The 26215-nt window shown below is 37.3% G+C and overlaps 1 protein-coding gene across 1 annotated transcript in view; it reads right to left on the reverse strand.

The window, feature by feature from the left end:
- Window positions 1-15776, reverse strand: part of LOC131071622 (NADP-dependent D-sorbitol-6-phosphate dehydrogenase) — a 37488-nt gene extending 21712 nt beyond the window's left edge. The window contains exon 1 of the mRNA XM_058007550.2: window positions 15463-15776. Coding sequence (XP_057863533.1) covers window positions 15463-15607 — 145 coding nt within the window. The 5' untranslated portion in view covers window positions 15608-15776. The remainder of the gene's footprint in view (window positions 1-15462) is intronic.
- Window positions 15777-26215: the final 10439 nt, after the last annotated feature.

Consider the following 26215-nt stretch of genomic DNA (forward strand, 5'->3'; position numbering starts at 1 on the left):
TACCAAGTTTGTCTCTGAAGTATTCGAACTTCACTCTGGATAAGGGTTTGGTAAGGATGTCCGCAACCTGTTCATCCGTGCTAATGTACTTTAGTTGAATGGCGCCTCTTTGCACCATATCCCGAATGAAGTGATAGTGCGTTTCCACATGTTTGGACCGGTCATGAAATACAAGATTTACTGACATCTTTATACAGCTTTGATTATCACAATGAATGGTGGTAGGACCACTAGTTTGACCAAATATTCCAACGAGGAGTTTGCGAAGCCACACTACTTCTCTGGATGCAACAGATGCTGCAATGTACTCATCTTTTGCAGTGCTCAATGCTACGGAAGATTGCTTTCTACATGCCCAACAGATCACTGCAGAACCCAAGTTGAAGCAGATACCCGAAGTACTTTTCCTGTCCTTGACACTTCCTGCCCAATCTGAATCTGAATAGCCTTCCAAGAAGATTGAAGTGTTAAGTGAATACTTCAGCCCATAACCAATGGTGCCACGCAGGTATCTTAGGATGTGCTTGGCAGCCACCAGGTGGACAAGTTTAGGCAAGCTCATGAACTGACTGAGGGCATTCACAGCATAACAGATATCTGACCTTGTATTGACTAGATACATTAATGATCCAATCAACTGCCTGTACTCAGATGGATCTACAAAATCAAAGTTAGTTGCAAAAACACTTAACTTCTTTAAGTTAGATTCCATAGGAGTATGCATGGGTTTACAATCCATCATTCTAAATCTTTTTAGAATATCAATAGTATATTTTCCTTGACTTAGAAAAATTTCATTGGATTTTTGCCATACGTCTAGCCCTAGGAAGTAATGCATTAGTCCTAAATCCTTCATTTCAAATTCTGAGGCTAATTCTTTCTTACATCTTATGATTAATTTATTTTCACCAGTGAGAAATAAATCATCCACATACAAAACCAAAATAAGCATATCATCATTATAAACCTTTAAGTAAATGTTAGCATCAGCATCATTCTTACGAAATCCTAAGCTTAGTAAGTACTTATCAATTCTTTCATAACAAGCCCGAGGAGCCTGTTTGAGCCCATATAAGGCTTTCTTCAACCTGCAAACGTGAGAATCTCTTTTATGGATTACATAACCTTCTGGTTGCTCAATATAGACTTCCTCCTCAATAACACCATTGAGGAAGGCTGTCTTAACGTCCATTTGATGCAGTTCTCAACCTTTGGCTGCAGCAATAGCTATTATAAATCTAATAGAAGTATATCTAGCAACAAGAGCAAAAGTTTCTTCATAATCTATTCCTTCCTTTTGAGAAAAACTACGAGCTACAAACCTAGCTTTGTATTTTTCAATACTACCATCAGCATTATGCTTAATTTTAAACAACCATTTAGAGGAAACAACAGACTTACCTTTGGGTCTGGGTACAATGTCCCAGACATCATTCTTGATGATAGACCCATACTCTTCATCCATGGCTGATTTCCAAGCATGATGGGACATAGCTTCTTCGACATTGTGGGGTTCAGACTCAATGATATTACACATCACGGAAATGTAGTTGGCGTGGTTTTGGAGTATCCTGCTATCTCTAAAGGTTCCTCTAGGAGCAGCAACTCCTTCAACATCTTGATTCGTGTTTCTAACCCAAAGTGGTCTCTTCTTGCAGAACACAATATCCTGAGGTATATCGGTAGAGACCATGGGTTCTAATGGTCAATCTGAACTTCCTGATTCGGAAGGTCAGTGGACTCCTGTATCTCAGGGTTAGCATCAACTATTGAATCTTGATTTTCAATCACCATATCGTTATTGTGAGATAATGAACCTTTAGATCTTTTGAAAGCAATATCTTCTTCAAAAGTTACATCTCTACTTACCTCAACATACCTTTGACCTGAGATTTAGATCCTGAAGGCTTTGGAAGATTCATTGTATCCCACTAGGATGCCTTTCTTTCCAAAGGGATCCAACTTCGTTCGTTTTTCTTTAGGCACATGAACATACACCGGGCTCCCGAATATCCTTAGGTGGTTGATGTCAGGTTTGATTCCTGTAAAGGCTTCTTCAAGAGTTACATTCTTTAGAGCATGATGAGGACATCTATTATGAATGTAAACAGCTGTTTTGGATGCTTTCGCCCATAGAAAAGGTTGCAGGTCTTGATCATGAATCATGGCTCTTGCAGCTTCAACAATGGTCTTGTTCTTTCTTTCAGCAACTCCATTTTGCTGAGGATTGTAGGGAACACAGAACTCCCTCTTAATTCCTGCCTTAACACAAAAGTCATAGAAACTACCTGAGGTGTATTCACCTCCATTGTCAGACCTTAAACATTTAATTCGATTTCCTGTAGTGTTTTCAACTAAGGCTTTGAATTCTTTAAATCTGTTTAGGACTTCTTCAGACTCTTTAGATTTAAGAAAGTAGATCCATGTTTTCCTAGAGAAATCATCTATGAAGATAACATAATACAAGAAAGCGCTAGGAGATGCTACAGACATAAGACCACATAAATCTGAATGAATAAGTTCTAACTTTTCTTTAGCCCTACTATCGCTTTTATGAAAAGGATTCTTTACATTCTTACCCATTGCACAACCTTTACAAGCATCATCATGAGATAAACTAAGTTTAGGCATACCTTTAACCATTTTACCGAGAGTGGGAAGAGCTTGAAAGTGTAGATGTCCAAGTCTTCTATGCCATAGCTCGCATGATTCAGGGGCCTCATGGATGAGAGCTTGAATTGGATTAGCTGCAAGCTTATATAAACTATCACATCTATTTCCAATAACACGAGCAGTTTTGAAATTAGATTTCTTAGACCAAGCGAGTACTTTCTCTTCAGAAAATGCTATTTATAAACCCTTATCTTCTAAGGCAAAAATGGAAATAAGATTTCTTTTAATACCAGGTACAAAGAGAATATCACAGAGTTGTAAGGAAATACCAGAATCTAATTTTAAAGAGGTAGCACCAGAACCTTTTACCGAGTATCGAGCATCATCACCAATTACCACATGAAGGTTGGTGTCCTTTTCAATCAGATCTGAAAGATGCTCACGAAAACCTGAGATGTGTCTGGAGGCACCACTGTCAAGTATCCATGTATTACTCTTCGTAGGAACATTGCTGGATAGAGTAGAGATAAGAAGATAATCCTCACTTTGTTCGGCAACTTCATTTAAATTGACTTCCCTTTCCTTCGGATCATTCTGACAATCTCTGGCATAGTGACCATACTTTATCACATCTGAAGCAACGAATGTGAGAGGAATCTCTTGACTTCTTCCTTGGATCATAGGAGGAGGATCTAAAATCTTTGCTTCTCTTTTCTTTCTTCCAATGTCCACCTTTCCTAGATTTAGCTAAGAGAACATGATTATCTTTGTGAGAGTTCTTGAGTTTTCCTCTTACCTCAATTCGAGATTCCTCTTCGATGCAATCAGATTGAAGACGCTCAAAGTTGGGACGATCGGCTCTTCCACCAATGCTACGAATGAATGGTTCCCATTCATGAGGTAGACCATTTAATGCAATCATAACAAGATCTTTATCCGAGATTTGGCAATCAAGAGTACTTAGCTTGTCCTTTAGTTCATTGATCTTCATGAAGTAGGCTATGATTGAGTCTTCTTCTTTCATTTTCATGTGAAGAAGTTGTTGTCTTAGAGCAAAAGCCCTGCTGAGGTTGTTGACTTCATACATCCCTTCCAAGTGTTTGATCATTTCCCTGGCAGACGCAAATTTTGATATGACAATGACAAGATGATTCTTGACGGATTCAATTATGATCTTCCTAGCCTTGAGGGAGTCTTTCTTGAACTGCTTTAGCTCTTCATCATCTTCTGGAGGGGACAGCCTTTCTTCTTCTACGAATTTCAGCAGATCATTCTCTTCAAGGATCAATAGAATACGAACTTTCCAAGCAGCAAAATCAAGGGCTCCATCAAGTCTATCTTCAGCCCTCAAACCCAACATTTTAATCTGAAAACAAACAACAGCTATATGCAACAAATGATTTACTAAAATCTGAAGTTAGTGACACCTTAGCTCTGATACCATGTAATTTTTGTGCCCTAGATCAGTAATCAGATTTATATCTTTTAATTATGACCTAGTTTGTTAATCAGATTTGTGACATTTTAGTAAACCATAATTCAGTAAACTCAGAAATGAAGGAAGTAAACAAGAGACAAACACAAATACCCTGGGAAAACCTCCAAGGAGGAAAAACCCAGCATTAAAGACCCACAGGTCAGATTATATATTCTCCCTTAATAGCACAATTACAATACTTAGCTTCCCTTTCAGATCTGATCCCTTTTGTATGACAGATCTGCACTTCTAAGCTCTTCAAGTCTGCACCAAAATGGTCTATGTCCTCTTGGACAAATTCGCACAATCATAGACAAGTTCGCACAATCCTTGTGTAAATTCGCACCTTTTACTTGCAGAGCTAATTCGCTGAATACATGAAAGATGATTGAATTGTGTTTGCAAGATGACTTTATTTATATGAGTCCTTGGCCTTTATTGATATCCAAGTCGGCCTCCTTCTTTTGGCGCCAATTTATTATTGTGGCGTGGAGTATTTAGGGAGGCGTGGAAGTATAGAGCTGGGCTTAATCTCGGGGCACGTAACCCCTTTAGGATAGGGCCCAGTCCTAAATGGATTCGGATGTTGCCTTAAGGCAATCCGAACCCATATTTACCTAGTTACAAACAACACTGACAAGTTTTGTTCAAAGCTTGGTTCTTCAAACCAAACAAATTCTGTTTCAAATGGTGGATAATTGGGCTTCAGGTCCTATTGTCATTTTATGACACCCTTTGTCCATCACTAAGAACCGATCAGAGATACGATCCATGGACCGGCGCTGCCGCAGTTGATCAAGGAGAAAAGTAGTGGATTTATGAAGTGTGAAGTGTTGTCTTGTCTGGAGGAAGTTCCTTCCTTAGCTTTTTTTTCTTTTCTTCTGAACTCCAGAACCCCGAGGTTCTGAAGTTCCTTCCTTTGCTTCCTTTTCTCTCTAGTTCCCCGGAACTCTGAAACCCCTAGGTTCCGAAGTTCCTCCCTTTCCTTCCTCCTTTTCCAGTTTCCCGGAACTCCGGAACCCCAAGGTTTCGAAGTTCCTTCTCTTTGCCTTCTCTCCTTCCCTTTCCGGGAACTCCGAAACCACAAGGTTCCGAAGTTCCTCCCTTTCCTTCCTCCTTCTCTTCAGTTCCCCAAAACTCCGAAACCCCAAGGTTCCGAAGTTCCTTTCCCTTGCCTTGTTCGGAACTCCGAAACCCCGAGGTTCCGAAGTTCCTTCCTTAGCCATTTCTCTCTTCTCGAAACTCCAGAACCCCGAGGTTCCAAAGTTCCTTTGCTAGGTCTCCTAAGTTCCTTTCCTTGTTTCCTTCCCCTTCTTCGGAACCCCGAGGTTCCGAGGTCCTTCCTTAGTCTTCCCTACTTCGGGAACCCGAGTTTCCAAAGTCCTCCGACTTCCTTCCGGCTTGCAACACTTCTGGATGGCGTGATCAACACTAAAAGCTTTAAATGCTCCGACGACTCTTGTGACTTGTGCACCTTTTGTGGAGCTACAGGGGTGCATTTAATGATTTTTGCAGGATTTCCATCAAGAGAGGTATAGGGCCATGCTTATTGTGGTTACTTATGTCATGCCTACATGCTCTGACTTTGGAATGTCAATCAATCCACCTTCTAGAAGTACCTTTCTTCTTAGGATTGCATTTTCAGGGTATGGCTAGGTTGCTTGCATGTACACAATTTCAGGTGCATGCACTTCCTTGCATTCCCTGACTGACATTTCCCTGCACACACAAGGGTCATGATCTCTCTTATGCAACCATTTTCTATATAAGGTTGTTATGCCTCATTGTAAAGGGTTCTCTCCCTGCTGGCTTGAGCTACTCTATGCTCTTTCACTTCTCTTAAAGATTTGTATATTTTGCATTTCTACAACTATAAGTTTGGCCATTGGCCTTTGAATGAATTGATATTATCATTCTTGCCTTCCTTCAACTTATGCATGTTGTGTATGTTTCCTTACCTTCATCATAGGTGTATGTTTTGTGGCTCTTCTCTCATATATGTTGTGTTAATTTATTTTGGGTGTGACTTGTGGGAAACCTTCTCCCATCTTCACATCCAGCGAATTCTAACCTTCATACATGCATTGGGGTCATTCATATAACTGAAGTTTGTGCATCTCCTGGGTATTTCAGTTGATTCTTTGTGTCATTTCGAGTGGGGAGAGAAACAATCTCTTATCTTGGTGCATCACCTCCTTTCATTTTAAGCATTTCTCTCTTCCCTTTTCCTCTGCAAGTTGTTAGGATAGGTTTAGGAGTAAGATTTGAAGTGTTGAGTTGGTTCAACACCTGCACTTGGATTGAGAAGGAAGTTGGCCTTCTCCGGAGATTCAACCTCCTTGCGCAAGGTCCCACACTTCGAGGTTGTTTCCATGTTTCACAAGGTTGCTGAGTTAATAGCTCAACAAGGGTGCAAGCTTTTGTGACAACAAGTCCCTCATAATCTTAAGAGCAAATAGCCAATGATTGAACCCAACAAAATTTATGACCTTCAAGTGGAAAGTCACCTTCTCCAATAACCATTTTGAGTTGATTAAGAATCTATCCAATCAGATTTGAAATAACGCCTTATACTTTCTTTTGTTGTTCCAAGTGTACCATCCTTGTTTGGGTTTCAAGTCCACCAATGCCAAATCTTTACAAAGCTTCTAGAACCCTTTGAGCATTTGATGGGGAGGCATTACCGTCCAACTATTCCTTAGGGCAAACAAAAGCATTATAATCCCCTCCAACTAACCAATCTTCTCAAGGATGGCAAATTAATATAATATTCTTCCATAACTTGGCTTTAGCTTGCTCCGAATTCAGCCCATACACATTGATCAGAAAAAACTTCTTATTTCCTTTTGTTCCTTGAAAACTTAGGTGTATGGAATTCTGCAAAAAGGCCATTAGCCTTCCTAACCATGAGTAATTGTCCCATAAGACAACCAGGCCTCCTGCCATGCCCTTAGCTCCTATTGCACACCCATCACTCCTATTCCTTAATCTACCTAAGAAGCCTTCCATCCCCACTTTACTCACCTTAAATTGTATGAATAACAAAAGTCCAAGGAGTTGACCACAATGAGCCACCTAAGCAAGCATTTCATGTCAAGGGTGTTGGGTCCCTTGACATTCCAGCTTAAGAGTTCCATAGCTTCCTATTGGGGTGTATCTCCTTGTTACCTTGACAAATTGGTGATTGTCACCTAAGTACCTTATTTAATATCCTCTTTGGCTACAAATTTGCATTTTCTTAACCTCCATTCTCCATCCTTTGGGTCTACCAACCCCCTAGATCAATTATGGTCACCACGGAGTTCAAAATTTTTTAGTTGCTTCTAGTAACCTTTTGTAATGTCCCCTACCTAATTAACATAATTTATCTATTTCAATATACTAAACTTGATTGAGAGACTAATCATGGAGCCAGTCATTGATATTCTTCAATTTATTAGTTATTAACAAGTGCTTATTTATTTTCCTCATTGGATGATTCATTTCATTCTTCATAGTTCTTAATATAAATATCAAACCCTGCTAATACTTCAGATTTAAAGGAGAAGGGCCTATGCATGTTACCAAAGCGCTTAGAGACCAAATACAATAGGTTCCCTCAAAGTTTACAGATCCAAGCCCTTACCTATCTTGGGTCTATCCCCTCAAGGCTTATGGGTCGTTGATCCCCACCCTATCTTGGGACTAAACCTATTGCTTGGATTTAGACTGCCCCTCTTTGGAACAACTCAATCCCATCTTCTTAAATACTAACAGTAATAACATGATTCAGAATATAAGTATACTAACTTCTCATGTATTATGAATATTATGAAAATAAGTATAACTGTCACACATATTGCAGTCTATATTAATAATACTACTAAATTCTGCATAACATTATCAGGCTTCATATATAAAGCATACGTATTCAGCACATCCCCATGCATACCACCAAGAACAAGGATGTTACTACTTGTTACTTAATAACAGTTCTAATCTGATCTGATCGATGGTGATGACACTAGATGCTTTTGATTCATTCCCTTTATATCTCTCAATGTGAGAAAGAGGTCACACCTCTTCATAATGTATGCCCTATGGCAAGAGACACACCCTTTCACCATTAGCACCCTTTGAAAGAGTGCAACTCTTCATTATTTCTGCCCTTTGAAAGGGACACAACCTTCCACAACCAGATCTCCACTTCTTATTTAAATGAGATCTGCACTTCTCATTTCCAAATTCTTCCCTCCTCAAATGAGATTCTCTTCTCCTTTTTATATCTCACGTTTGAGGGAGTCACAACTTATCATTTCATGCCTTTTGACCATTCATTAACTTTAATCAAATTTCAATTATATTTAATTATATTCTGTTATATTTTAATTTAATTTTTATATTTATTCTTTTGTATTTTATTATTATTATTTATTATTAAATTGAATTTCAAAGTAAGGACATTACACCTTTGTTTGTATCATCTTGATATCCTTCGATCCTCCCTTCCACTCAAAATTGGTTATAAAAATCCTTCTCTTCTCCATAGTCATCCTTATGATCTAGCCTATTTTATTTCTTAGTCTGGTTGCCTTAAATTTCACCTTCCTCTCTTCCCAAATAAATGGGTGTATCTTCTATCTCCAAAACCAACTCAAAGCTAAGTTGCCAATCCCTTCGAGAGGGATGCTTGGTTGGTAAATGCCTCTGAAAGCATATCTAGAGGTTTTTTGGACTTGTATTTTTCTTAGTGGCCATTTGTTTGTCTTCCCAGATTTGTTTAAATTGAGGCTTTGAGCTTTCTACAATTCTTTGTTGTATGACCCATTGCATCTACAAGCAAAACATTGACATGGGAGGCACTCATTAATCTAGGTCCTAAATCCTTCTCCCCATTGAAGAAACTGACCATATGTTTCATTGGTTGGTTTAAATCGATTGTGACACTTATGCAAGTGTATGTGACCAATTCCTTTGTGCTCATGGAGTCCAATTTAAACATATATTTGCCTAGAGCATTTCCAATTTCCTCAATCACTTTGTTTGTCTAATATTCTTGGGCAACTTGTACAACCAAGCTCTAATTAACATGTTTACATTTCCCATGAGCTACAGTTCGCCTTTAAGTATCTTATCTCTATCTTCTTCTGATTAAAAAATAATCTATAGCTATCTTCTTTTGACTAAAAAATAATCTATAGAAACCTCAAAGCCAAAAAATTGTGAGGCACGGATACATATACTAGTATTGGCACATCCATGGATTAATTATTTCCATCATAGGCCATATCTGTGTGAACTTCTCAATGATGACTTTACTTTTTAGCATCTCCTTCAAAGCTTCTAACATTTCATCTAGAATATTTATTTCTAATATATCATCAAAAATATTGTGTTGACATTGAAGGCAAAAACTTTGTGAAGTTTCCTTTCATTTCCTACTTTCTTTTGTACCTTGGATTCTACTTCAAAAATCCTTCATATCTCCTAACTATTATGTGCCTAAAGTATCTTGCCTTGCTTTTCCTTCCTACTTGAGGATTCACCTTGTTTTCATTTGATCTTCTAATTCTTCCACTATCGGAATTAAAATTGTCCTTTATACATTTATTGGACCTACTCAACTCTTTTTGGAGTATCTTTGGCTCTACTTTGCTCCATTGCTCTCTTTTTATATTTGAGCAATACTTTAGTTTTTATATCTAATTTAAAATATTTATTTTTTTGTATTATCTCTATGTCTATAATATTTGTACAATTTTTTTGTATGTTTTTTGTTTTCTTTTTTTTTTTTGCAAATTTTGAATGCTTTATTTCATAAATTGTAACTTGGTTGTGACACCAAACAGTTTAGTGCAGTATATAATAATAATAATAATAGTAAAATTAAAATAAAAAGGAATAAAAATAACATTTAAATTAAAATATAAAATTAAATATAATTAAAATTTAACTAAGTTAATGAATGGTCAAAAGGCATAAAATGAAAAGTTGTGACTCCCTCAAACATGAGATATAAAAGGGAGAAGAGAATCTCATTTGAGAGGGAAGAGGGAGGAGAAAAGAAAGAAGGGAGCATGTGAATCAAGAGTCAATGGAAGAAGGAATGAATGGGAAGTAAATGAGAAAGTGACTCTTCCAAAGGAGAGCAGAAAATATGAAAGGTTGTGACTCTTTCAAAGGGTGGTGATTGCGAAAGGTTGTGACCCTTTCGACGAGTGGTGATTGTGAAAGGTTATGACTCTTTTGAAGGGTGGTAATTGTGAAAGGTTGTGACTATTGCGAAGGGTGGTGATTGTGAAAGGTTGTGACTTTTTCAAAGGGCAGGCATGTTGAAGGGGTGTGACTTCTTCCTCACAATGGAAGATATAAAGGGAAGAAGGTCTCATTTGAGGAGGGGAGGAAAAGAAAACAATTGGGAAAGAATATATTATTTTATAAGGTAGCAATGGAGGGTTGTGACCCAAGTCTTATGAAAGGTGGCGACCCTTTTACCAATGAAGTATAAAAGTAATCATTTCAATTATTCAATGGTCACTTATCAATCATCATTCCAATCATTCAAATCAAGCAATAATCAATCAACATACATACAATCATCATTCACCAACATATCAAACCAGCCTTCATTACATTACCACTCACCAATACCTCAAATCATACAATCAAAGGAATTCATTGAATCAATCAATTATTCATCAACCATTCAACCATTGGAGGATAGACTGGATAACTACACCGATATTGACACCTAGTCGTGCGATTATATATTCCGTTTGGTGGTATGATCTACATACATAATAATAATGTTTATATCTGAATTCTCCAGATTAATATACTGCTGCTTACAATTATTCAATATAGCATAATGTCACTAAATATCTAATTCTGCATATTTATGATAAGTTATATGCTACTGTTAATATTGTTTATATATGTTTTGAAAATACTTCTGCATATTTATGACAAGTTATATGCTGCTGATAATATTGTTTATACATATAGATCTGATTATGGATATTCTATAGTTAACTGAGACTTGTGTATATCTACTTATAATCTGAATGCTTCTCTGCCATGATGGAAGATGAGTTTATCAATAGGGGGAACAGTGTTAGGATCACCCCTAAGCACGCCACCTCATGCATGGCAGGGTCCACATGAGGCCAAAGGGGGGCAACGGTGCTTGCCGTTGGGCTTAGGAGGGTTGGACTTAGGGCACCCTATTGGGGTAAATCCTTATCCTCTCTACCATGGTGATGGATGGAATCATATGAGAGAGAGAAGGTGGCTTAATTGAGGGAGAACGTTTGTAAGACACCCTATCAAGTTACCCATACATGGTTTGATTGAGGGGGAACGGTTGTAAAGACACCCTATCAAGTTACCTATCCATGGCTTGATTGAGGGGGAATGATTGTAAAGACACCCTATCAAGTTACCTATTCACGGCTTGATTGAGGGGGAACGGTTGTAAAGACACCCTATCAAGTTACCCATCCTAGCTGCCATGATTGGGGTTCATTAGTTAGTTAACCTTGTAAATAATTAGTAAGTTATGATTTATTTCTACATATACAGTTGTTTGTAATTATAAATTGTTTTATGTTTCATCATAATCAATCATTCTTTACTTTATGTACCATAACTAGTCATTCTTTACTTTATGTGTCATCATAGTTAGTTGTTTGTAATTATTATTCACTTATATAATATAATTTGTAGGTTATTTTCTAGCATGTTTGCAGGTTTTCAATTTTAAGGAGATAAAGGTAATCCCCCTCTAACCCTCTCTTATTGGCTGAGAATTGTAATCTAGGGCAAACTAGGGCACTTTACAAAAGGAGACATTACACATCAATCCTTTAGAACTTGTTTGCATGTGTCTAACTAAGTCCCCTACCTATGCACGATATTCTAGAGTAGGTTTCTCTATTTCAGGGCTGAAGGATGTTTTAATTGCAACAGCAATGGTTGAATGTATTTCTCCTTGCAAGGTCTCTTGTTCTACTGCACACATTACTTCTGATGTAGTTAGTAGCTACTCTTCATATGTTTTGAGGGCTGTCCAGCAAAAGCTTCAGGTTGATGTTTCTTTTGATGTTATTGTTAGGGTTTGAAGAACTGTACTCTAAATCCAAATAAGGAAGAGGGGGGTGCATGTAACTTTTCTCCGAAAGTAGTGAGTATTGATCTTAAGAGGGAAGAACAAGCTCCTTCCCAAAGTTCACAATAAGTTCCTTCAATTGTTCCAGTTGTGGATGCAAAGACACCTTTATTGTTAGAAACAACAAAGGATGGCATGCACAGCCAAAGGATTTATTTCTTGATTTTGTTTTGCAAGCTTTGCCTCCCCCTGAGCTTGAATGGATTGACATGAAAAAGAAGAATGAACGCTCACTAAAGAAGTCTACTTATTAGATGACTCTAAAATCTTCCAAGAATATGAGGAAGAATGTAATTGCATGTTAAGGCATTTGATTTTGCTTGTTTATTCCTTTCTAGTGTGATTATACACTTTTATTTAAATTCAAATGAATCGTAAGACTATTTGAATCTAACACTAAATGCCAATTTTTGCAGGTCTTGAGTCCCTTACACAAGTTAAATTTAGCAAACAAAAATATGTGTGTGTATATCAAATGCATATAAATGTAGATATAATTGAAAGGAAGCAGAAATGCAAAATACATTTCCTACACTAATCTATGTGAGGAGGTAAATTTAGCAAACAAAAATATGTGTGTGTATATCAAATGCATATAAATGTAGATATAATTGAAAGGAAGCAGAAATGCAAAATACATTTCCTACACTAATCTATGTGAGGAGGTATGTAAAAAAAAAAATTAATCATACAAATACAAAGAAGTAAACACCAAAACAATATACCATAACACTATGGCTTACATGGGAAAATTCCTTTTAGGAAAAAATCCATTCTAAAGCAACTCAAAGTATTATTCAATGGTCAATGGCTATAAAACACTTGCAAAGATTAAACCTTTACAAGCGTATCACCAACAAAAGATATAGAGCAATTCTGGCAACTCGATAGCACCTACAAAACTCACTACGAAATCTTCATCTCAAGCACCTAATAAATAGGAGAAGCAATACATAAAACCATGACATGGTAATAAAAAAACCATGAACTAAAACTACCCAAAGTATGGCACTCCAATCCAGAGTCAAAATTCATTGCCCAAATCCTAAGTTGACTCCACAGGGTAAAAATAACTTATTTCTGCCATCTATCATAAGCTCGTCATAATTCATTCACCAACTCAAGCATTCCATTTTGGCTTCATTATCTCCAATTAAAGGTCTTGTGATGTGCCATAAGTTGGTCAATAAGTGTAACACTCTCTTATAGCCCTCTTATGTGTAACTGATTCCCTCACATTTTCAATGTTGGAGGCCCTAAGAAGTCAATCAAGTCCCCTTTTTTAAACTCATGATCTCAGAAAGGTCCACGTCGCCATGAGCACCTTGTCTTAGTTAAAGCCCATTTCAACATTTTTTGGGGGCCTATTCTTGACATTAGGATGCAAAGACGAGACACCTTTCCCAACATTCTCACACTTGTCAAACACTTTGCAAGAACAAAGGGAATACCAATACTATCTATTAGGGACTAAAAGGCCATAGACATATAACACCACTTGAACTTCTCTGTGTTGACTAGCTTTGTCAATGCATCTATGACATTCTACAAAGTATCAACTTTCTCTTACATCATCCTCCCATCCTCTACTAGGTCACAAATGAAATGACAAAAGATATCTGCGTGCTTCATCCTCACATGAAATGTCAGGTTCTTTACCAAACATATGGCACTCTAACTAACACAAAGAACTCTAATAGCTCCCTAATTCAACCCCACATCTAAACACAAACTTTTAAGCCAAATGACCTCCTTACAGGCAAAAGTAGTTGCCATGTACTCAGCCTTTGTAGTCGTCAAATCGACCACAACTTGTCCACTTATACATCAAACTAATAGCACCACCAAATAAACTAAACACATCTATTAGTGGATCTACTGTTGACATCTCATGTTCAATCTAAATCCATGAATCTAATGAGTGTTAGTCTCTTATAGAATCACCATGATAACAAATGAAGTACTCGAAGGTAGTGCACAAATATCTAAAGACCCTCTTAATTGCACCGCAATGCTCTTGTCCAAGATTAGCCATTAAGCAACTCAAGACTCCCACTATTTGAACGATGTCTAGTTCACTACAAAACATAGCATAAATCAAACTCCCAAATACACTGCCATAAGGAACATGAACCATATCCTCCATCTATGTGGATGTGATAGGGCACTTCTCATCTAAAAGCTCAATTCCTACATTGATAAGAACACTCAATGGTCTATTATCTACCATCTTGAACCATGTAGTACAAAACTCAAATACTTTGGCCCAACCAAAAATTTTGTTCGATCTTTGAATTCTAATCTCCATACCCAAGATATGCTCAGTAGCCCCCAGGCCCTTCATGTCAAACTATGTTGAAAGCTAAGACTTCAAGTTACAATTCACATTGTTACAGTTACCAAAAAATCAACATATCTATACACAATGTGATAACAAAGAATCTATCACCATCTCTTTACAATATGAATAAACACAATGATCCGATTTGGATATCATATATTACAAGCCTAACACAAATGAATTAAATTTTTGGTAGCACATTCTAGAAGACTATTTAAGACCATACAAAAAAAAAATCAATCTACAAACCAAAGACTCCTTGCCGCCATCGCTATTTCATGTAAATATCTTTCTCTAGGCCACCATGTAGAAATGATGCCTTCATGTCTATCTAATCTATCTCTAAATCAAAAGCTATTGCTACAAATAACAAGAATCTGATAGATATCATCTTAGTAACTAAGAAGAATCTCACCAAAATCTATCCCCTCAACTTGGGAATATCCTTTTGCAACCAATCTTGTCTTATACTTTTCAACACCAACATCTGAAGTAATCTTCTTGAACACCCATTCACATCTAATAGAATTTCTTCCTTTTAGCAAAACATCATTGATGCTTGGCCATCCGAAATATGGACAGAGTATATGACATACAAAGCTGGAAGTCATAGATGAATACACAAACCCCAAAAAAACACGAGGAAGAAAGCTAAGTTGAAAAGATTTAGAAGATTTGGGCATAAGTTCTATAGAAGCCTTCATGGACCAAACACACACTCAAAATCAGCCCTATAAATGCCATCGAAAACAGACCTGAAAATATAAACAAGGGGTTCACTGAAAATATCCAGGTATACACAAACCCAGATAAACTATCAATCGATAAAACATAAATCTAAGATATTAATATAATAGAGCTGAGGTTTAAGATGATAATTAATACCTGCACAATCGAAGTGCCTGTATCCCATATGTAGCGCATTGAAGATAAGGTCTTTTATGAGGTGTCCTTCCATTCTCCACACTCCCAGCCCAACAATGGGCATTTTGTGACCATTGTGTAGTGTAAGTGCAGATTCTCCAGCCATTCTCAATTATACTTCTGTCAAATGTTCTCTTCTAACAGCAATAGCAGAGAAATTTGTCAGTTATCGATGAGAACTCGATCTGCCTAGTGATTTAAAGAATAACGATTCACTAATGTTCCTTTCGATAGTGGACGAGAGGTGCGACGGGACCGTCACGGGCGTAGTTAACAAGTGCCACATTTTGGTAGTAGTTGCTTTTAAGTATTGCAATAATTATAAAAAATTGTTTAGTTAATACATGAGTACACAACAATTTACGCATAGGTTTCACAATATATATGCTTTGAAGATATATGTATTGTAGAAAGTGTCAACATTTAAAGTATATAATGAATAAAATGAAATTTAAAGTTGAAGGCAATTTAATGATATTTTGTTTTATTCATTAGAAAAATTATAGTAATTGTATAATTATTTTAATTTTTAGAATATTAATTAATATGTACAAACTTTATAATTATAAGATATATTGTTTTCTACATTTTGTTTTTTCTTGCTAAAATGAATTATTTAATTATAGAATTACAATATTTTCTATAACTTTAATTCTAATATTAACAATAGCCCTAACTCTAAACTTAACCCTTGATCTAAGGTTAAGCTCAACCATAATTTTAATCTTATGTCTAGCCTAGTTCAAATTCTAGTTGTAACAATAACCTATTTCTAACATTAAACTCTAACCTTAATTTTAAAAATAATTTGAACCTCAATTCTAACCCTAAACTTAACCCTTATTCTCACACGAACTCTTGTGATAAGCCTAATTTTAATCCATTTAGTACTTAATAAGAATTAAGATTAGAGCTTAATGGCCCGTAGGAACGTGAGAAAGGGTGGACAAAAATAAACTTTGATGGAGCCTCAAAAGCAAATTTGAGCCCCTCAGGTGCGAGATGTATTGCTAAGGATGAAAGAGGAAACATTTTAGCAATTGGAGCCCAAAAATTAGTGGACATAAACAAATAATGAAGTGAAGGCTCAAGTGGCTCTCCTCACGATTAATCTAGCAATCTAATTATCAATTTCTAGGCTTCATTGAGAGGGAGACTCAAATAATTGTTGATGCAATATCAAAAAGCGAATCGCAAAATTGGAAACTAAAACAAATATATTAAAATTATAAGTTTTTAAAATTAAATCATTTTTAGGACTTCAAAGTTGCCCATATAAAACGTGATGGTAATAGGGTAGCAGATTGGGGTTGCAATCATATGGATGATGATAATTGAGAATGTTGGGATGATTTACAAGATGTAATCATGGATGAGGAGTTCGTGTATGACTAAAGGAAGGACTTGGATGGGACTTGAGCCCCTTACTATATTGAGTGGTAGAAGTAAAAGATCGACCACCACTTGATGCTAATTCATACAATACATCGTTGAAGACATAAGAATTAATAGTGATTTAATTCCCATACAGCAATATGATGTTAATCATGCAAGGTTAATAAATTCTAAACCTAGATAGATTAAGTACTTTATTGAAGAATACCATAGGATGTGGAAGAAGAGTTGTTTCACTCTATCGAAGAGTGGTGTGAGTGTTGGCAATTGACACTCATTGGATTCATTTTGTTGTCATTGATGGCAACAAGATATGATGGAAGTCATAAACCGGCACTAGGAGGCATATACCGGCTTTGGAGCATTCAGGGCTACACCGGCACCGACACTAGCATCAATACTTCTTTGGAAGCCGACATCAAGGAGGATTTACTTAAATTATTTTGTAATTATTATTGCCAAGGCCGACATTTTTGTAAATGTATTGTAAGCCGACATAAGTCATATCATTTGTAATAGGTATATAGGTCAGTCTGTTAGGTTATTTTTGTAATGAAGAAAGATATATAAAATGTGTGGATATAGGAGAATATAGCAGAACTATATGATGTGAAATATATGTATGGAGATCATTTTGTATGCGAGTAGTATATCATGCAATGATCTATAGATAGCTTGGAAAGCATTCCTGGAGGAGAAGAGATACCGGTAGCAGTTCAGAGTTTATGAACTGGTATAGAGCAGAACCAGAACCGGAACTCTATTTGGCATAGCAGATGCATTCTTGAGTTCATTTTCAGTAAGTTACTTTGGCAGAAAGCTTGTAGTCAGTGAAGCTCTTTAGTGATGAGCAGTATGCTCTAGGCAGTGTGCCTTCTTGCAAGTGTCGGCCCCTATTATATATAATATCTTTTCATATGGCCAGTGAATTGATATTGTGGTTCACAAATCCTATTGTGGTTTTTCCTCATTGAGGTTTTCCACGTATAAATTTGGTGTGTTATGGTGTTCATTTATGTGGATGGTTTATTTGCTTCTTGTTATATGTTTATTTGTTTACCAGTATATAAATGCATGGTCTAGAAAGTTAAAAAATGTTCATTCTGGCATAACACTGATTCACCCCCCCTCTCAGTGTTCTTGGGATCCCAACAATTGGTATCAGAGCTTGGTACCTTGGAAGAAGTTTAACAACTTGAGGAAGATCCTAAAACCGGAATCTTTGAACATGGCTATGGAGAAGCAACTTGAGATGGCTCTTGAGGATTATGATGTTGAAAGGATGAAGAACTTGAAATTGCAAGAAGAATTGAATTCTGCAAATGAATCCATTCTTATCCTGCAAGAAAGGTTATCATCTTCTCAAGCCAAGAGAAAAGAACTTTGACAACAACCGGATGATGAGGAGAAAAATGCTCTTAAGGAACAATGTCATAAACTAAGTCAAGCAAACATGCTCATGAAGAATGATATGCAAGATCTGACTATGAGGTTATCAATAGATATTGAGGATAGAAAGAAGAAAGAAGATAATCTTGTTATATCTCTGAAGAACAAATTTGATTAATATGGCAGATTGACTCATGAGAATAATTTGTTGAGAACTGATTTGGCACACTCCCGGAACAATGAACAAGAACTTGAAAGACAAGTAACCACTCTGAGAGATGATCTGACTACTGCAAGTGAGTATAAAGAAAAGTTTAGGATCAGTGATGCACAGTTGGATGACTTATTGAAAAGACAAAGATAGATTGATGATTCTAGAGGACTTGAATTTGTACAAGGTGAAAGCTCTGGTACTGCAAATAAAGATCAGACAACCAGTATGCAGAACTCGTCAGAACAGAGGAAACCGATAAGGCAATCTAATGCTTATAAATTCAATGGTAGATGTTTTGTTTGCAATAAATTTGGGCATATGGCTAAACAATGTAGAAATAAGGCAAACCAAAACTACAATTTTGTTCTTGATCAATGCACAAACTACAAGAAATATGGTCATAGATCAGAAGATTGTAGAATGAATGTTAAATGTCATGCATGTGGAAAGTTTGGACATTTTTCTAATCATTATAGGTCAAGAAATGATACGGGATATGTCAAAGCAATTTAGAAGAACAATGTTTTTGAATAAGGGAAAATAGGTTTTGATGGGCCCCTGAAGCCCAGTACAGTTAGAAAATCAAAAGATAAACATTACAACACAAAAAAAAGACAGCAAACAAAGGAAAGACAGCTGGCAAACCAAACGCTAGCAAACAAGAGAACGCGGATTATAGACCAAAAAAGACCGATAGTAGTCCAGGCTTAGGTTAATTTTCGAAGCATCTCCACCGCTTCAAGCTCCATCTATTCCATATTGTCCGTTGCCCGCTTAATCTCCTCGATTTCCTTACTGTGGCTTTGCATCCTTTTAGTGCCTGCTCTCATTCTTCTCCCTAGCCCTGTGTCCCTATCATCTGGGGAGTCATCCTTAACATCAATAATTCCCACCGCTACCTTAACCCCTTGGTAGTTCTCTAGCTTGCAGATAAGGGCTTTCATGTTGGTCGAGGCAGCCTTTAGAATCTTGTGGCTTTGCTCCCCTATTTTTTTGAGTGTTTGCTCAATACCATCAAGTCTCTTTTAAGTTGCTCCTACTCTGTTTTCCAAGCCAAGAAAGCTATTGCGGTTGACGTTGATAATCTCCTCAGCATTACTAATCACCTTTGGTGAGCTCACTAAGACATTTCAGAAGGGAATTGAATTTTCTGGAGCCTAAAGCTTGTCATGTCTTGATTTTCCCTACTTCCTGAGCTTGCTTGGTTTTGATGCCTTTGATTTCCTTATGCACCCAACTGAGCACTTGTTTGAGGCTTTCCATTCCGTTATTGATGTAGAGATCAATATTCAAGTGATTCTCTTCCTGGTCCTTATCACCAGTAGTAATAAGATTAACCTCTAGGCCAACCTCCATATCCTCAAAGCTTTGTGCTTCTTTTGTTGTCGTGTCCTCCCCCATTAATCCCTTCTCCTTTAAATCAGTCCTGAGAGGTGACCGATCCTTGGTGCCCGCCTCCTTGCTTTTAGAAGTCTTCTTTTTCTACTTCAAGCTCACAAGGGTTTGGACCCCCTCACTTCCAGTGTCTATGTCATTGCCAGTCCCATACTCCTCCTCACACCAGCTATCATCCTCCCCTCTCTACTTATTTTTGGTAAACTCTTTGTTATGTTTCCCCTGCTCTATTTTTTATTTCTTCTGCTTGACCCAGGAATTTGAGGGTCGTCCTCTATCTCCGCTTTTGTATCATAGCCATTGCCTTCCTCCTCATCAGAGTCATCAAAATCCTCATCTGATTCAGAAATCTCAGCTATATTCAACTGGACAATAGTGTTCTTGATGTGATTATACAGAATGACCATCAAACCTTCGTGCATTGTAGGGTTAATACCGGGGTTGGAAATTGCATCCTTGATCCCCGCATTAAGGGCACAGAAAAGATAATAGGGAAATGAAATTTAATCTTTAAACCTAAAATGATTAATTAAAACAAAGTGGTAGTTGTAAACCCTAGTGTATCTACCATAAAGCATGATAAACTCCATAATAGCAAGAAGAACCCTTCTCCAAATTAACTTAATTACCTTTGGCAAAAAATAGGTATGGCTGCCCTTCACCAGTCTAGCCCTTTCCTCCTCATTCTTCGGAAATTTCTTAACGACAGCGTCTGAAATATTTTTGTCCCTGTAAAACTTGATGCTCTCCATCGGAAGACCAGTTGCCTTCGCAATCATAGTTTCGATCACCTTGACCTTCCTATTTCCAATGGTTAACGTCCCTTCGTTCCAGCCCTTCTTAAAGATTCTTGTGATTTCAGGTTGTTTCTCCTGCATATTTTCAATAAAATCTATCATCTTGGCTGCATGAAGGATAGCCCAGACTTGTGGACGACTCTTCCATTTCTCAATGGTGGTAGGCTCTATTCTCTTTCATTTACCCCCTATGATCCTGTTGATATCAATAATCTGCAGCTCCCACCTGATTCCTTTCTTCACAACAGACTCTCTGTGATAACCAGTTCGTATTTTGTAGGAGTTTTTTATGCTAATGTTGAAGAGGGATAAAAATGCCCACAAAGCATGCGAAGTTAACCTATAATGATTGTTGTACTTCCTTCTCGGCAGCCTGCAGAACCAGCGCCTGCTGCCATGACATCTACTTACACTTTGGGAGATGATATCAAATATGTCCCTACTTGCCATGCAATCTTTTATAAATTAAGATGTCACATGCCACACTTGGTGCTCCCCTTCGCCTTTTCAGGTAATAATTATCTCGCTTCGTACCGCCACATTTGCAACCTAATCAGCACTCTGGTTAGCCTCTTTGTAGACATGTGTGATGTGGCATTTTTGAAACCCTTGAATCAGCTCTCTGGCTGACTCAACGATGTTCTTGATAGTCCACAAAGGTTGATGATTACCGAGAAGGCAGTTAATGATGTTCTTAGAGTCGTCTTCCAACCAAAGCATTTTGACCCCTAAATTAGAGGCCAATTTAATAGATTGTAATGCCCCCATAGCTTTCGCCATATGATTGGTTTGAATACCTAAGGGATAGGCCACCGCTCCAGTGCAAAAGCCAGCCCCATTTCAGATGACACCACCACAACCAACCGGACCTAGATTTCCTTTTGTCGCCCCATCAAAGTTGGCTTTGAACCACTCATTGGGGGGAAAGGACCAGCAACAGAAGCTTCTATTAATTTGGTTGATGTTAGAGCCCAAAGAGGCTGGGATATTCCATCTTTTGAGAACATCAAAGTCCTCCTTACTGGTACAACTATGCACTCCCCTAGCCATTACATTCTCAGCATAGTTATTTTTTATCTTGACCCAAACCACTTCAAAAGTGTTAATATCATTCTGGAATATTCTATTATTTATCTCTTTCCATATCCCCCATAGGATATGGGAAAAGGAGAACTTCCAAAGATTTCTTATGGTGATGTTATTGGTGGAATAATGCCAGCTTCTAAAACAATCCTGCATCTCCTCCTGGAAAACCCAATTCAGCCCCCACATTTGAAAAAACATCCCCCAAATAGGAGTAGTATAAGGACAGTGTAAAAAGATGTGGTTCACATATTCCTCATTATTAAGACAAAGGTAGCAATAGTTAGGGAAACAAAAACCCCTCTTTCTTAAGTTGTTAGTAGTAAGAATCTTGTTTTGCAAAAGGATCCACAAAAAGATGTTGATTTTGGGAGTCAACCCTGGATACCAAGCCTTGGCCTAGCACAAAATAGGATCTTGGGACTATGCCAGTAAAAGGACAATAGAGGAGACCGAATAATTTCCAGACAAAGTTCCACACCACACCATATGGTCTTCCCTTCTAGAATTCAAGATCGCATGGTTGATCAATAAGCTTACCTGCTTGAGTTTGGGATCAATGGGTCTAAGGTCCACCCACATTTGATCTTTCCAATAATCAGCCTCTTTGGTACCTATCTTCTCCTTGCAATTCTGGATAAGTGTATGAGAAGCCAACTTATTAAGAGGGGCTCCTCCAATCCAAGCATCATCCCAAAAGTCCACCTTCCTGCCATCACCAATGGCCCAGACATTGTCGAGACTAGCAATACCTTTAGCCTGGATAACACTATTCCAAATGAAAGACCCACTTGTTATCTGATCTAAGACCAGGAACTCCTCAATGGTGGGAGCTTTCCTTAAGTACTTAGCCTTCCAGATATCATTCCATTCTCCTTTTCCCTGATAAGTTCTGCAAATTTGTTTTGCCATGAGAGTTTTGTTCAAAGTTTTGATACTCCTAAGACCCAAGCCCCCCTTCTTTTTGGGTTTGCAAACATTTTCCTAGGCTATGAGAGCCATTTTCTTCTTCTCCTCCACCCCTGACCACAGGAAGGCTTTTTGAATTTTTACAATGGCATCAACAAATTTTTCAGGGATTTTAAAAAGGCTCAGAGCATACACAGGGAGACTCTGGAGGGAAGATTCAAAAGAACAATGTTCCATGTTATGCATGCAACAAAATAGGTCATATTGCTAAGTATTGCAAAAGCAAGACTCAACCGGTTAATAATGAGAAAGGAAAGCATAAGGTAGATGAAATACAACAAGATCACACCAAGAAATGGGTTAGAAAATCTGAAGAATCAAGTGGAGATGGATCTATAACGGTAACTCCACCGGTAGAACAGAGTATTCCTCCACTGGTAGGAAATTCCACTAGTAACTGAGGCATAAGTCTTAGGGGTTAGCAAAGTCATTGCTAAATTTTGCATATTACCCCGAAAGAGATCTAAGGAGATCTGGAATGAGATCTAGAGAATTGTGTTCATCATCGATGAAGGTTCACCTAGCACATAACTGTGAAACCGACATCCGTAGGGTTGTTGGTGAAGCATTTATTATAGAAAAATAGGGTTTTGTTCGCTAATAAAAGAGGGTAAGTGAATTTATTTTCACTCATCGGGCATTCAAGCATTCCGGAGCGAAGTAAAGGTGAGTCAAGAGCAAGCAGAAGCATTGTGAAAAGCTTTCGAGCAGTTATCAAACTTTCACCGGTATTTACTTTCAGGTATTTTTCCAACATGGCATCTGGATCTTTAGCTCCTACTTTTATTGCAAATCCCACCATTGTCAAAATCAAGGATAGGTTAAGGCCAGTCTTTAAGGAGGTTCCTGAAATTGCTAAAAAGGAAGACTCTGCGGGAGCATTTTCTAGGGTTCCTAACGACGTAATGTATGTTGAAGATGTGAGGGCATACATTCATTGCACCCTTGAGGACTTGTTCATTGAAGACATCAAAAGCATGTATCAACCTGTGATATTGGGAGACTCTGGAACCATCAAATGGGAATTCAAAGCAATTGAGGATCTAGGGTTAACCAGTATTCTGTACATGCCGGAATTCAAAGATGAAGTGATCAGATACGTTCTGAGTAGGGTTCACAATGAATTTATTTGGCTAGATAGGCCTTACATGATCACGAAGGAGGCAATTCAAGTTGTCACCGACTTACCCAGGGTCGGACAAGAACCTGGCAATAAAATTTCCAACATAGGTCAAAAAACTCACCTGATAGCAGATCAATAAGGATAAGCACAATCACCAACACGGATATAAAGTTTGCAAGCATGATCATAGGTTACAAGTATGGTTTATGTGAGTGGATGAGGAGTGAGTTGATGTTAAACCTTGGAAAGATCAAAGGAATCAAGAAAGACACCTTTAGATATGGAAACTTGATTGTTTGTTTGATGCTTTACTTCCTAAATGAGCTACCCGGTATAGGGAAGAAGCATTGGGCTCATGACAAATAGGTAGGTATACAGATCAAGGAAGCTATCACCGGTCTTGGTACCGGCAAAGATGAGAAACTTTGGGGGTATTTTAAGACTTTTCAAGAAAACACGAAGAAAAGGGAGAGAATTTCAGAGAACATTGTGGAGAAGTAATCCACCGATATATGTTTCATGGTAAAAACTGATGAAACTCTTATGGAAGCAGTTGAACCTAGGCAAATCTGGATTAATGAGCTTGGATATAGGGTGGATGATAGCATTTTTGAACTCTATGCAAAGATGTTGTTAGATGCCCCATTAGATGATAAGACATAACATTTTGGTACAACAAGAGAGAAGGCTCTTGAAGTAAAAACTAGTTTTAATAGGAAGAGAAGAGAAAAGAAAATAGAAAAGATGTTTGCATATGTACAAGATGTGCTTTATAAGATAGACACTCAACTGGGTTCCAAATCAAAATAGGCAGCTAAACTGGCAAAGGTTGGTACTGCAAAAGTGAAGAAGCCACAAGTTCACATTTCCCCTATGACTTCTGACTCTGATCCTGAGGATAATGAACCTCTAGCTTTCAGAAAGGTACAAAGGAAGAGTGTGATAAAACCAACGGTAGAGCCTAGGAGGAGACTTGTTAGAAAGGCAACTAAGCCTACTGCACCTCCACCACCGGCAAGGAAGCCTATGCAGAAGAAGAAACCAGTCACACCAGCAACCACAAGCAAAAAGCAAAAGGGTGATGATTCTGGAACCGGTAAGACCACAATGACCCGTGCTGAGCTTATTGATGAAATTACAAAAGATGGAATATTGAAAAATATATCTAAGTATTATGAAGATTTAGAAGAGAATGAGCAAAGTGAATTAGAAGAGGCTATTTTGTTGTATATAGACATCTATAAGAAAGCCTTAATTGAAATTTTGAAGGAGATACCTTTATCCTTGTATAATAAACTTGAGGCTAGGATACTTGACATTGTTAAGAGAGATAGGGAGATCAAAGAAGTTGCACTTTTGGAATTGTGTGGTACTATAAATAATGAGGAAAGAAAAGATGTATAGACACTGCAAATAGGACAATCTTTAGTAGTAAATCCCGAAAAATAAGCCTTATGATGGGGAGAGTAAATGAGGTGGTAAATGAGACAAGTAAGGGATGGACCAATTCTTTCAGAAAAACCCAGACTTTCTCACATCTCAAGGAGAATTTGCAAGGGCAACATCTTCCACCATTCCTGACAAATCAAAAGGGAAAGGTATTTTGGCAGTTCAACTCCAGTTTTGACACAACTGACAGTAACTATTGTATATGGTGAAAATGGATACAACAATATTAAAAGACTAAATGAATTCAACCACAAAACCCTAGCCTAACAACAACAAAGATCCACCATAACATATGAAGATTGCCTAAGACAATGCAAATCAAATGAAATCACAAAGATTATACCATCACATTTCCAATAGGGTTTGGATCTCCATTATTCCTATCTCCATTGATCTTGCTTGATATATTTGGTCTCAGATTTTATATGTGCACAAGAGCTCAACAAATAACGGAAATGTGGTTGCAAGTAGGATCGCATATGAAAGTTTGAATGTTAGGATACTTGATTAGAATGCACAGGGTTGATAATGAAGGAAGGATCTCCTTATATAGAAGACACTATATGAAATGAAGGGATAAGATTAAGAGGTGTAAAAGATAGATGGTCGGCTATGATTAAAGGGTAGGTAGAGGAAATAAAAAAATAATAATAGGGTAGGTAGTGTAGGAATTAAGAGATGAATGACACGTGTCATTGGTGGAAAAGGTTAATGAATTAATTAAATAAATAAAGATTTATTTAATTAATAGAAGAAGTGGGATTAATTAAATAAATAAGATATTTATTTAATTTAGGAAAAGGCTAATTTAAATAAATAAATGTATTTATTTAAATGAGAAATAAGGCTAGAAGAGGATAAACGAATTAATTAAATGAATAAAGATTTATTCAATTAATA

This window comes from Cryptomeria japonica, chromosome 11 (genome assembly GCF_030272615.1).
Source record: "Cryptomeria japonica chromosome 11, Sugi_1.0, whole genome shotgun sequence".
In the NCBI taxonomy this organism is placed as follows: domain Eukaryota; kingdom Viridiplantae; phylum Streptophyta; class Pinopsida; order Cupressales; family Cupressaceae; genus Cryptomeria; species Cryptomeria japonica.